Genomic DNA, 13,702 nt, shown 5'->3' on the forward strand with positions numbered 1-13,702 from the left:
AAAAATTTGCAAGTTCAGATACATCTTTTTCATTTTTTTATATTCAGCAGGTTGCCATTTCAGCTGTAGATAGTGCTCAAGAAGATCAAATCATGGAAAAAACAAAGGAAGAAAAGGCTGAACAGAATATGTAAGGGACTTGTTGGTTTTTTAAAATTTCTTTTTAACTTTGCTTAAAAGTCTAAAGTAGTTTTGTTAATGAGACATCCAGTGATGTCTGGGGGGTTCCTGCTGTTGCTTATAGCAACAAAGCCATAGTTTCAAACAGTTTCAATGATCTCCTATTTCATGTACAAGCATTTCGCATATATGAAGATCTGGGTTGATGAATCATTATTTTAGTAGCGATCTAATAAAATAAGCATGTTTCATGGGAAGGTGTATTTTATCTACGAGAAAGATAGACTATTACTGGAAAAATGGAAAATATCATGTGATGGCATATAAATAAATGTCCCTATGTATACATAATGTTTATGAAAGACATTGAAACTGTTTTTAGAAATACTTGAAATCCTCTACTTTTTAAAATACTTATTTTAAAAAGATGCAGTGTAAGATGCTCCTCCAAAATTTATTATGGCATTGTTTTTTCTCTTCTAGAAATGCAGATTATAGTGATAATAAGGGTATTACTGAAATTGGATTTTCTCTTCCTTTGTGTACCAGAATCAACCTCTTTTTTGCCTGCTTTCTGTCTTGAATAGCAGGAACTTTTTCAGTGCTTTTGTTTGAGTCAGTTTCTGATTGCTAAGGGAGACAAAACATGAATGTCAATATTTGCCAGCTCGGATTGCAGTGTAATGCAGTAATTGAAGCAATGCAGATCAGTATAGCTTTGATCAGGTGGCTTTCAGGTATTTTATCTCATACTAATTCTAATACTTTTTCAGGAGGTATATATATATCTATACACATATAAAATATAAAATGGAAACGGAAGCATAACAAATTATTGTAGTATTTGCAATACAAATTTTTTCTCTCTTTATAGTATAGCACTCTTTCCCACTCATTCTCTTTAAAACAAGATGCAGAAGTTCCTAGGTAAGATAAACTTATATGGTTTTATATAATAATATAATATTTTTGGTTTGAAGTAGTGTGATGTGCAAAGTATTTACAGGTAGAGTGTATTGTACCTGCAAACTAAGTAGCTTTTTCTGGAACTTTTTTGTACTATAATCATTGTGGATCTTGTAATCTCGTGTGTTGTCTGGAATATCACACTACTCCAAAGTAATTCAGAGCTAATAGATTTCAAGAGACATGAGAGTTTTGTTTTCTTGTTCTGGACATTATATAATATTACTCTAGAAGATACTTGATTATATGGAATACCTGAACAATAATATTTTAAACTTATATGTACATTTTAATTAAAATTACTAAAATGCATCTATCCTATGGCAACTGATAGATTTACATAATATATACAAAATAAAGAAAATATTGGAATTGAGAAAAGGATTCAGGAGTTAGTCTCAAGCTTTCAGTACTAGAACAGTGGTCTATGAGGCTTTTTTCATCTTGGAGGAAAATATGAACTACACATACTTTTGAGTTCCATTTTCATGTGTCTCTAATCTCTTTTCTTTCTAAGCTCCTCATGCCAACTGTTTTCAAAAGAAGTTTTACTTGGACTTTTGGCATTTCAGGTTGTGCTTTCATGTTCTCATTGCCTTCCAAAAGATTTCATATGCTCCTTCACACCTATTAAATATCTAAAACTCATTAGCCATTACTTCATGATTCTGTTTGTTCACAAGCTTGGAGGCCATCCTGAACAACTGTGGAAAGTCCTCTAAGGGTTGCGTGTATCCGTAGCAATGTCAGCATTTTTCTTAAACACAGAAATGTCTTTTGGGTCAATTTCTGTTGGTGTAAGTCCTTCAGTTTTCTTAATAGCGTAATGTAAATCCTATCCCTCTCTTCTTCATGTAAGGACTAATGTACTTAATATTCTTTACCTACTAGAAGGTCTTGTTATGTGGGAAAATGTAATGTGTTGTACATGTTACTCTGATTTTAAATTATTTTCTTTAATCTGAAATCTTGTTACTTTTTAAGCCAAAATATCTAAAGGAACATTTAATCAAAATGAATCACAGTTCTTCCTTTTTTCAACTAAAAATGTCCCTCTTTATTTTCCATCAGAAAATGTTTGACTTCATGACTAACCAGGCCTTTTTTCTGTCTTTTTTTGTCAAATCATTGTTTTCTGCCTGTAGTGAAAATTAGTAGTATATTTCTCTAGTGAAAATAATATTTTAGATACACTTGTGGCTACAAAATCTGATAGAACTTACATCTTTACTACTGTTTTTCATTCAGTATTTTAAGAAGTGTTAAGAAATATGTTCTACATCTTCTCTTGTCAAGATTGTGCACTGTTAATTATTAAGTTGTTCGTACATATTAATTATGTTTTTAAAATACTCATGTATATTTAAAATTTTTCTGGATTGATTTAAGACAACCTTGTGTAGGTGTTTTGAACTCTGAATATTTTCATAGTTTGTTCTTTTCTTTCTTAAGCAGTGCAGACATTTCTGTAAGTGATTCTCAGCCTTCTCAGACTACTGTGTCGACTATTTCAAGTCTTGCCTCCCATACTTCTGTTTGTGCGAAGAAGCTAGAAGTCAAGGAAGAGGTCCCTAGAGAAGAGAAACCAGACACATCAGAAACTGTCAGGCAGATGCTGCAAGATGAAATGTTTAAATTAGTTCAGGTGAGAGCATCTAATTATTTTAAGTAGTTTTCTTGGTACCAACTGTATTGTTAAAAAAATGGATATAATTACTGTTTTAAAGGCCTTTTGTGTGTGGTTGTTCTTGAAACAGATTTCCAGTTCCATGTTAACAGCTGTGAAACTTATTTTCAGCTTAACTCTTGCTTTTAATTAAAGAAAATTAATTATATAATAATAGATATTTGAGTGTATTTTAGCTCACATGAGTCAGTGAGTTGTTTATTAGTTTACATTTGGAAGAATTCTGATGCTGTAATAACTTTTCAACTGCACTAGGATTTAAGTGGTGGTAGTATGTTGAGCCAATTTTAAGTGACCTTACATTTATTGAAATCAAAAAGTGAAGATATTTGTCTTGTTTTAGCATAAACTGTCTGTGGGAGGTATTTATGTATCTTACAAGAAAGTCCAGAATAGTAAACAATTATACAAATGAATCATTATTGAGTCATCCCATTATTGGGATGTTGTTTGTTTTATCACCTGTTTTATTACTCACAGTAGTGAGCAGCTGTAAGATAGCCTGACATTTTTGTCAAGATTTCTTTTAAAATTTTTAGCATTGCTAACTTTGTTCATGTGTGTATTCAGCTCCAGCAGATCAACTTCATGAGTTTAATGCAAATAGTGCAGTCATCCTTTACCAATGTGCCAAATGTGCAGCAAATATTACAGCAGCATCAATTGGTTCATCTAGCCAGGAGCCAGGCTGCACACACAGCTGAAAGCAGTGCTTCTCCAAAAACACAAGTGCTCACTCAAGAAGAAAAAGGAAAAACTGGTGAAGAGAGCTCAGTTTTTCAGCCAAGGAAGGGGGTCGAAGATGAAAGCAGCAATGGTCAAATAAAAGTAAGTATAACAAAATATGGTTTATGAAAACTGTCCAGTATATCTGATATTTGTCCTGTTCAGTTAGGAAATGTGTTTGTAGTGATTGATGTAGACAGAACTATTTTTGTGTGTGGTTGATATGTAAATGCTGGTTTGTTTGCTTTTCTCATTTAGAATCGTCTGGATATGAGTGCCTCTTTGACATTATTTGAAAGCAGCAGCAGCAAGGAAACAGGATTAATGTCACCATCCCAAGATCTGCGTTCTTCAGTACCTACTAAACCACTTCATCTCCTAGCTCCTCCCTCAGGCATCCAGAAAAAAATTAGGCTTATCCCTGTTGAAAAAAAAATTAATTGCTCTAATGGATTTCCCTTGCTTAAGCTTGAATCAAGTTATCATGTCAAAACATCATTTTTACATCCAACAGAAATGTCATCAGCATTTGCCAAACCACCCCCAGTACCACGAGTAGCTTGGAGCTTATCAGATTCCTTATGGAACCATCAGTCATCATACGTACCAAAAAAGAGTAAGACAGAAGATTTCCACAGGAGTAGATATAACGCTGAGAATCCAAGACAGATGCATGAGGAAAAGGAGAGATGGGCAGAAACAGTGCACAAGGGACCTCCAAAACATCTGAATCCAGATCTGTATGAAGGACAGCAAGAAGATTTACTTCAGCCTCAGTTCCCTGCAAATGTGAATGTGTTCAAAGGACCAGCCATTCAGAACCTGGCTAGTATTCCACTGTTGCACTTGCAACTTGACCCAGTATCTAGAGCTCCACCAGCTGTAAGGCAGCCAGTCCCTACTACTTTAATACCTGTTAAGCCTTCAACAAAGGATGCTGACTTCAGAGAAACACCACAGGATGCAGGAATATCACTACTTCAGATTAATTTACCTCAGCAAAAGAAGGTACCAGATTTTTTCCATTTACAAAAAGGGTAGGAAGGAGGATCTTGGTAATTACAGGCCAGTTAGCCTGGCCTCTGTACCTGGTAAGGTAATGGAACAGGTCATCATGCAGCATTTACAGGATGGCCAGGGTGTCTGACCCAGCCATCGTGGATTGAGAAGGGGCAGGTCATGTTTGATCAGCCTGATCTCCTTTTAAGACCAAGTGACCCATCTAGTGGATGCAGGAAAGGCTGTAGATGTTGTACCTGGACTTCAGCAAGGCCCTTGACATTGTCTCCCTGAGCACACTCCTGGAAAAGCTGCAGCCCATGGCTTGGACAGGAGCACTGTGTGCTGGGTTAGGAACTGGCAGGCCTAGAGAGTGAACGGTGCTGCATCCAGCTGGGATCAGTCACCAGTGCTGTCCCTCAGGGGTTTGTGCTGGGGCCAGTCCTGTTCAGGATTTTTATTGATGACATGGATGAGGGTGTTGAGTCTTTCATCAGTAAATTTGCAGATGACACTAAGCTGGGAACATGTGTTGATCTGTTGGAAGGTAGGAGGGCTCTGCAGAGAGACCTGGGCTGGTTGGATGGATGGGCAGAGTCCAATAGGATGAAGTTTAACAAGTCCAAGTCCTGCATTTTGGCCACAATAACCCTTGCAATGTTACAGGCTGGGGATGGTGTGTCTGGACAGTGCCCAGGCAGAAATGGACCTGGGGGTGGTAGTCCAGCTGACTGAACATGAGCCAGCAGAGTGCCTTGGTGGCCAATGGCATCCTGGCCTGTATCAGGAATGGTGTGGCCAGCAGGAGCAGGGAGGTCATTTTTCCCTGTACTCAGCACTGGTGAGGGCACACCTTGAGTTCTGTGTCCAGTTCTGTCCCCTCAGTTTAGGAAGGACCTTGAGACACTTGAGCGTGTCCAGAGGAGGCAACAAGGCTGGTGAGGGGCTTGGAACACAAACCCTGTGAGCAATGACTGAGGGAGCTGGGGGTGTTTAGCCTGGAGAAAAGGAGACTCAGGGATGACCTTATCACTCTACACAACTCCCTGAAAGGTGGCTGTGGTCAGGTGGGGTTGGTCTCTTTCTCCAAGCACTGACAGAATGACAGGACACAGTCTTAAGCTGCACCAAGAGAAATATGGCTTAGATATTAAGAGAAAGTTTTTTACCGAAAGAGTGATAAAGTACTGGAATTGTCTGCCCAGGGAGATGGTGGAGTCACCATGCCTGGATGTGTTTAAAAAGACTGGATGTGGCACTCAGTGCTATGGTCTATCTGAGGTGTTAGGGCATGGGTTGGACTCTATGATCTTGAAGATCTCTTCCAACCTAGTGATTCTGTAAAAATGTATTTTTCTAAGTTGTAGTGTTGTGTCAGTTTCACAATTTCTTACTCATCACTAGTAAGTTCATGTTTACAGACTATGGAATTTCGAATCGTTCAGCGCAGGTACCAGGAAGGTACTAGAACTAAGGGTACCTGCTTACTGACATGACAATATGAGGCAGACTGCAAGCCTGAAATTGTTTTTACTACGTTAGATTAATTCTATAATTCATCAACGTTCAGCCCACTGGTAATGAGTATAAAGAATTTACTATCTAAAATACTGGATAATATTTGTATGGTAAAAAAATTAGGGTTTTTCCCTGGAGATTATAGCAGAATTATTTAGAGAAATGTGGTAAAAAATCCTTTTTCTGCAGGGCAGAAATGGAATGGTAAAAGGCTTGCTAAGAAAATCTTACAGATGCTGAATACCTGATGTTTTGAAAAATGTTATTTCTTATAGACTTACATGCTTGCATATCCCCATTGAGAAGAATGGAAATACTTTTCCTTGAAAGGTGCTTCTTCATTCCTTGTCTGCATTGGGTGATTCCTAACTTCACCCTGAGCTATGTACATAAGAAATGCAAATATTAGTGAAATGTGTTCTGTGGAGAAAATGCGTATGCTCTGCGGAGAAAATTCATACCTTTTAGTTAATTTTCAGAAAATAGTTTAGACATGCACATATTGGCAGAGGTTCTGGTCTCATGCTATTAATAGTCTGTTTCCATATTCTTTACAAAATGCTGCAGGAGTTTTGTTTGTGAAACTGAAATCCAAACTGGACTTCTCACCCAATCTGACTTGGATTCCCCTCCCTGTTTTTTGTCTTCTTTTTTCTCTTAGGTACCAAAACTCATCCCTCTTCAAGATCTCATTGCGTTTGAACAACGCTATAGGCATCATTCTGTGCCCAGTACTTCCTTTGCACAAGACCATACCAAACCTATGCAGCTACTAAGAACTGAAGTTGAACCATTTGAACTTAGAGATGTGCAGAACAGTAGGAAAAAAAGGCAAGCTAAGTTTTTTAAGTGGAACTTCATTTTGACAGACTAATTGGTAGCCTATACTTTATAGCTTTGACATCAGAGGCAGTGTATTCTCTCAGCAGAGGATTAAATAGCAAATGCTAGTGAAGACACAGCAAAAGGGTGTCATTAGGGTGTGAGTAGTTCTTGCTCTTAGGAGATTGATAGAAAGAGGATTCAAGAGGAAATGTTTTTCAATCCACTGTGTTTTAAAGTCTTTTTGTCTCCTGACTATTTGCTATATACTCTTTGTGAAATTCTTTGCTCCTTACATAGTGAATATTAGTAGACTGCTGTCTAGGCTGCATATTGTCACTGTCATCTTCAAGAAGGAAAGGATAATATGCTTTCAGTATAATAAAATATGTAGGCTGTTTTTAATACAGACAGTGATTAACAGAATTCCTGCTGAAGCTGGGTTGGTTTTTTCCTTGCTAGATATGTTATTTATAACTTGGAAAATTTGATCTATGTGATGTTAATTGATTGCACAAACAGTTAAAACAATTTGTTTAGGTTGCTTATATATCTTTGTTCATTTCTCATGTAATGCTGATACAATGTTCTGGAATAGAATACTTGGTTTCTTCCTCTTAAAATGCTTTTAATGCTGTCATTTTGGAGCAGAGGCTCAAGGCCAGGTTTTCACTCTTGAAGTGAAAACTGGCTACACAAGTAACTGCAGATAGCTTTTAGAATACATTTTGATGTATCTGTGGAAGTGCTTAAAGCTACAGTTGCTGTCATATAATCTACTTGTCACATATTAAAGAACAAGCTACAGTTGCTTTTGTGTAATCTTGTCACCTAGTTAATAGAAAACTATGTAATTGAAGTTTGAGTTTTACAGATTCCTTATAGACATTTTGTCTAGTAATTATTAATTATATACAAGATATAGACATGAAATGTTATGTGGTTTGTAATATTTAATATAAATAGTTTATTAGACAATTAATAGATTTTAGTGTGATTGCTGGTATTTTTATGTATTCTACAACATTTTCTTGTAGACTTCAAGCAGATAGAAATTGTGACTTGAACTGATCTGTATGCAGCAGCTGTTTATCTTTTCCAAACTGTGTTTCAGTGTTATTTCTTAATAGCAATCTTTCCTAGAAAACAACAATTATAGGTATTGTTACTATTTCAGAGCACTTCTTACTCTCTGTTTAATAATAATAATAATATGTAATTAATATGTTGACAGTAAAAAGAGGCGTAGTAAGAAGCAACTGAAAGAGAAGGAGGATAAGAAGAAACCAAGCGTGTGCTTCCGTCCAGATGACTCCATCATCAGTATTAGTGACACAGCAGTGGTTACTGAATCAGAGACTGGGGTATAAAATTATGGTTTTTTTCTTAGCCTTTTTCTGTTCAGGTATTAGCAGAAAAGAAAGAAACAAAGCTATGAACCAAACAATAATATACTTATCTTCCAGCCTAGAAACAGTGTGTGTATTTTTAATTCGTATACTTGCATTTTCTGTAAACAGGAGTTTGATTTTTATAAAGGATTCCAAGGTTGTTATTTTTTTCCTGGAACACGAACTTGTCTGTTTTCATAGGATATAAGTCATATGTACATTTGCAGTAAATGCATACAAAAATGTTAAAAAAAATAAAATTTCCTAGTAGTAATGGTAGGACAAGTGACTCAGGCATTACTCTTTTCATGTGGGGCCGGATGTATGACAGTATAAGAGTAAGGATGTGGGGTATTGGCATCTCAGTTCTGTTCCAGCCCCAGACACTGAAAAAAGAAAGTCTTCATCAAGCTGGGATTTGATTAGATCTTTTTGATATCTTTTTGGTGTTATCTTTGCAAGTACCAAATTTCAAGCTAGAACATTACCAGTTTAGTGCTGGATCACTACCCAGAGCTGTATTTCTTGTCCATACCATACTTCCTCTGAGACTTCACTCCAGCACAGCATCTGGAGACCCTTACCTGGAGATGTTAGTCAGGGTACAGCAGGGATTGGATAGACTTAAGGAGGAAGAAGAAATTTGTTTTACTGAACATCACCCCAAGGTACATAAGAGAATGTTATATAGTCAGTAAATTCCACTAAGCTGGGATGGATCAGAGGAATTTAAAAAGGGGTTGAGAAAAGTATGTGACAATTATTTCTCGTTTTTCCCCAAGTCATTACTCATATGAGGTATATTGGATAGTTAACATCACCAAGAAAGCCTTTAATCTGCACTGGAACTGTTTTTAAAGATGGTTCTTTTTTTCCTTATATTAGGATCACAAACCAGAATCAACATCATATGTTCAAGATGGTTTTTTCATCTCAAGGGGTAAGTACAAATCTTTTTAGTGCTTTGAGTGCTCAAATTAAAAAAAAAATCAAGGTGCATTAGTGTGTGAGAATTCACAGTAAAACTCTACAATTCTCAACATGTTAAAAACTAGGATAATGTGGTCTGTGGGCAGTAGAGCTTCCTGGCTTATGGGATCTTTCCCCAGATCTTTCAGAAAGTGCAACAGGTGTGCAGAATTTTTGAGAGATACTTATTTTAGGGGATTGGTGTGGAGGAAGATGCAGGCAAATTTAAGATCTTGTATGAATTATCTGATGATTCAGAATAGTTTTCCCCAAAATTCTAGAAGTATTAAAATTTTTCTTCACAATGAATGATGGTCTTGTATTTATGTTTATAAACAATAGACTTAATGGAATAATAACAGTAGTCAAGTTAATTATCTGTGGTTGACAGTGATTTCATGTGCTAATCAAAATAATTCTGTAAGCTATTTAAAGCCTATTATTTTTATTTTAAAAAGGTATTATTCCAACATTGTTTGCCTGCATATTCTAATTACACAAAATTTAGGGCTCTTGTAAAAGAAACTCAATGCATGCAACGTTTGTAGCTTGCAATATGAAGACCGTGCTTGTGGAAAGACTTCCTTCTTTATAGTATGTTAATTCATGACAATATTCAGTTCTGTCACAGGACAAAATGTAATTCATTCTTTGAAATTTGACCTCAAAGAAATGCAAACTTGTAGAAAAAACAATAAAGAAATTAAGACATACAGGTCATAAATATTCTTCCCCTCCTTTTAGAATGTGAAGAAGACTGTTACTGTTCAGCATACTAGAATATTTAATTTAAATTCATATATCCAAACTGAATCTTGGTTTTAATTCAGTGTAACATTGTGTCAGTGGTATATTCACATAAAGTTGGTTGCATGAACTTTTCTTGGAATCATTTATGAGGTATGCTTAGAAAAAAGTTAAAATCACCTGTCAGAAATACAAATAAGAATATGTTGGAGCCCATAGTTGTGAGTCAGTATCATTGCTTTCAAAGATGTCTAATTTGTATATCATCAATAGACACCTATTTTGTATTATCACATTTTAGATGCAATGGAGAAAGCAAGTGCTATCTCAGCAGATCTACATTTTTTGGCTTCTGTAGGAAAAAAACCAGCAGAAACTCAAGATGCAAGTACAAATACTAATCCAAGTAAGTGCTACACCGGTGATCTACAGAAACCAACTGTTTCTGGTGATGCTTCTTGATTAGTCGTGTTATTTTTGTTCAGTTTTCAAAATGCAGCAAACTAGTAAAGGGGAAGCAATTTTTTGTGCTCTCATTTCTTACTTCAAAAAGAACTAAACCAGAAAACATTGCAATATAAATTATAAAGCAGTAGTTAAAATCATTATAATTAAAAATATTACTGACCAATTAAGCTTTTTTCCTCATGCTTTCTGTAAATCAGATGTACTGTGACTTTCTTTGAAAGCTTGTTTTAACTTGACTTTATCTAAATTAATTTTAGACATTGTTTCACAATTGACTGAAATTGTTTCCTTACTCTTTCTGTACTTTGATTTTGAAGTGGCATATCCGAAATGTATACTCAGATAATGCACTGGTATTTTTACTTTCCTTAAACTCATGCGTTCTGGTCTTCTTTTTTTTCTGATCAAGTGCTCAGTTCATATCAGGATCAGGGAATCAGTGGTGGAAATGAGGTTTCCAAAGTTCAAGACAATGAGCTGGTCACGTCTGTTCCTGTGTCAGGTGTGGCTGCAGTCTTTCTCTGCTTCATTTGTGGTGTGGGAAGTCTATGAAAGTGTTAGTATTATAGCAGGGGTTTTGTACCTGGGACAGCAGGGTGTAGATAGCATGCTAATTTAACTGAGTTCTTTAAATTAAATTCTTATTTTGTGGATTTTAGGTTGATTTTAGTGCCCATTTAATCTTTGAGATTTAGTGTAATATAGACCAAATTAATTGATCAGTGGAATGTTGAAACAAATAACATGAAATTGAGCTGCAGTAGCATAGTTCCATAAATACATTACATAAATTTCAATACCCAAGTATTTTTCCATTAAATTCAACAGTGTTTTTTTCATTTGAAGTTAATTTTACTACATCGCATGACTCATTTGCAGTTAGTTTTATTAGGGGTTTCTATCTGAGTAATCTAATTTATTTGGATTAAGTAAAGATGCAGATTTTTTTTTACCTAAGTAGGAGGGACTTGGATATTAATAGCAATCTAGATGGCAGCTTAGTTAAAGCTTTTCTTATCTTCTAGGGAATGCAGAGCTGTGTCCTATAGTCCGAAGTTTTTGTGGCTTTTACTGTGAATATAATACTATTATTATTTCCTTATAGAATCATCTAGTTCCTCTGTGATACTGCTGCCAAACATGTATTTAAACCTGAGTTTCCCCACTGAACTGAATGAGAAACCTTCACCATCCTTTCTGTCAGATGCACCTGATTTGGTTAGTGATCTAATGTACATATGGCTGAAATGCATTTTAAGTGTACTGTTTGTCTTCATGAATTTGGGTTGTCTGTATCTGCATGAGTCAGTTGTATAATATGGCAGGGAAGACTGTATTTATTTTGTTCCCAAAACAAAAAGCCTTTTATCTACAAATGTAAAGAGGCAAGCACAGGGAATGGTGAACTATGCACTATAAACAGCTCATTCAAAACACATACTGTATAATTCTTCATTATCTTGTTGTTTAGCATAATCAGCAATATATCAGTGTGACCGACATTGAAGACAGAGACATCCTTAGCAATTTGCCCATAATACCTGAGTCTGCAGAAGACATGGCTGCTGCACAGCAGGATGAGAAACTTGAAATTCCATCTCCTGCTGAACTTCATCACACAGCAGCTTCTGTTATTAGTGCCGTTCCACCTGGGGGACTTCAGAAGCAAGGTAAACCATTTCAATTTTATATCCAAGGTAAAGTAATACTCTTTTGTTGTAATACTCCCACAGAAAATCTGCATCCTTTCCCCAGTTAACCTCATGGTTTTTTAGTCTTAAACATCAACATTGGTACAGTTGACTTCTTTTGTAGTGATTCCTGATTTCTAAAACACATTATTAGGTATAGCACATTTGTACCTAATTACTTGCAATACTCAGGTTCTTGTGGCTTATTCAGTGATATTGGTGCATTCTTTGTTTGTTTTTTTTTTTAATTTAAGATGATCATCAGAAAAAAGAATCAAGTAAATTGCAAAAGAAGGATAAGTCAGATTTTGGTACAGATATTGTAACTTGGAACATTCCACATGAAGATGGAGGAAATCTTCCTTCATCAGGGCTTCCATCCAAAGTAATTGAAAAAGAATACTTTTCCACAAAGCAGAAGGAAATGGATATGCAATTACAGACACTACAGAACATAGTAGAAAATATGGAGCAAGATTTCAGAAATAGCAGAATTGTGAGTGGTTGATTTTTAAACTTTTTCTTTTTTCAGCTAAAGACAAAACCTACATTCTGGAACAATGTGTTCTCAAATCTGCTTAGTATCTGTTGAGAGATATTGAGAATAATATTATAAATATATAATATGTTTATTTTATATTAGTTACATTTTATGTATATATATATATTATAATACAAATTGTACATATATATATATATATATATATACATAATGTTCTTTGATGTTTAGTGCTGAATCTGTTGCTGACATGGTTGCTGACAATGAGCCAAATGTTGGCCAGAATGGTGATGTTATTCGTGAATGGGCAGAACATATTTAATTTCTGTTCAGGCTGAGCAGGAGACCTTTTTGGCAAAGACTTCTGCAGTTGTGCCTCTGCAAAATATTGTGTAACTGTTTCTGGAACCTGATCCAATTTGCTTCATAAAATACTTGCATTTTTGCCATCTTTATAAATCCTAATATTGAAGTAAAATAAAATTGGGCTTTGATGGATCTTTTAGGTTTCTTCTAATTCAGGGTATTCTGTGATTCAAAGAAATTTAAAGACTTAATTATTACTGTTATTGCACTCAGGTAGATTATTTAATCACTTACATTCTTTATCAAGGTTATTATTTAAATCAGATTATTTAAAAGCCTGTAGGGATAAAAATCTTGATATATCCTGTATTTGTTTCAGCATTTCATAGTTACCTGGATTTTCAATATCTAGCCAAGTCCTGAAGAAAACCCCCTTTTTTTTTCCTTTTTTTTTAGTTCATAGTAGTTGGTCATGCATTTTATAACAATTTCTCATGTACTACATATTAGTTGTGAGATTTTTTTCTTTTTGAGACTAATGCTCAGTAAAATGTCTCATTCTGTTAGTTAGTTAGTCAGTTCTAGTTTTGATTTTCCAATTTGAAACTTCAGACTTATGAATATGATGGAAGTATTTTAATATCTGTGGGTTTTAGATAAAATATATATTGGAAGACTTCAGCTACTTTAAAAGTAATGTGATTGGTAGGTGTAAAACTGTCCAAACAAATAATAGAAATTATATGTAATTTTCTCAAAGCAAGTATCCAGAAGATTGAAATTCTTACAAGAA

The 13,702-nt window shown here is 35.2% G+C and overlaps 1 protein-coding gene across 1 annotated transcript in view; it reads left to right on the plus strand.

The window, feature by feature from the left end:
* Window positions 1-13,702, plus strand: part of CPLANE1 (ciliogenesis and planar polarity effector complex subunit 1) — a 59,882-nt gene that overhangs the window by 33,684 nt on the left and 12,496 nt on the right. The window contains exons 31-42 of the mRNA XM_056514237.1: window positions 48-130; window positions 2,542-2,731; window positions 3,344-3,601; window positions 3,758-4,507; window positions 6,678-6,847; window positions 8,073-8,202; window positions 9,115-9,169; window positions 10,247-10,351; window positions 10,823-10,915; window positions 11,519-11,631; window positions 11,885-12,083; window positions 12,359-12,600. Of these exons, the coding sequence (XP_056370212.1) occupies window positions 48-130; window positions 2,542-2,731; window positions 3,344-3,601; window positions 3,758-4,507; window positions 6,678-6,847; window positions 8,073-8,202; window positions 9,115-9,169; window positions 10,247-10,351; window positions 10,823-10,915; window positions 11,519-11,631; window positions 11,885-12,083; window positions 12,359-12,600 (2,388 nt within the window). The remainder of the gene's footprint in view (window positions 1-47; window positions 131-2,541; window positions 2,732-3,343; window positions 3,602-3,757; window positions 4,508-6,677; window positions 6,848-8,072; window positions 8,203-9,114; window positions 9,170-10,246; window positions 10,352-10,822; window positions 10,916-11,518; window positions 11,632-11,884; window positions 12,084-12,358; window positions 12,601-13,702) is intronic.

This window comes from Oenanthe melanoleuca, chromosome Z (assembly GCF_029582105.1).
Source record: "Oenanthe melanoleuca isolate GR-GAL-2019-014 chromosome Z, OMel1.0, whole genome shotgun sequence".
In the NCBI taxonomy this organism is placed as follows: Eukaryota; Metazoa; Chordata; class Aves; order Passeriformes; family Muscicapidae; genus Oenanthe; species Oenanthe melanoleuca.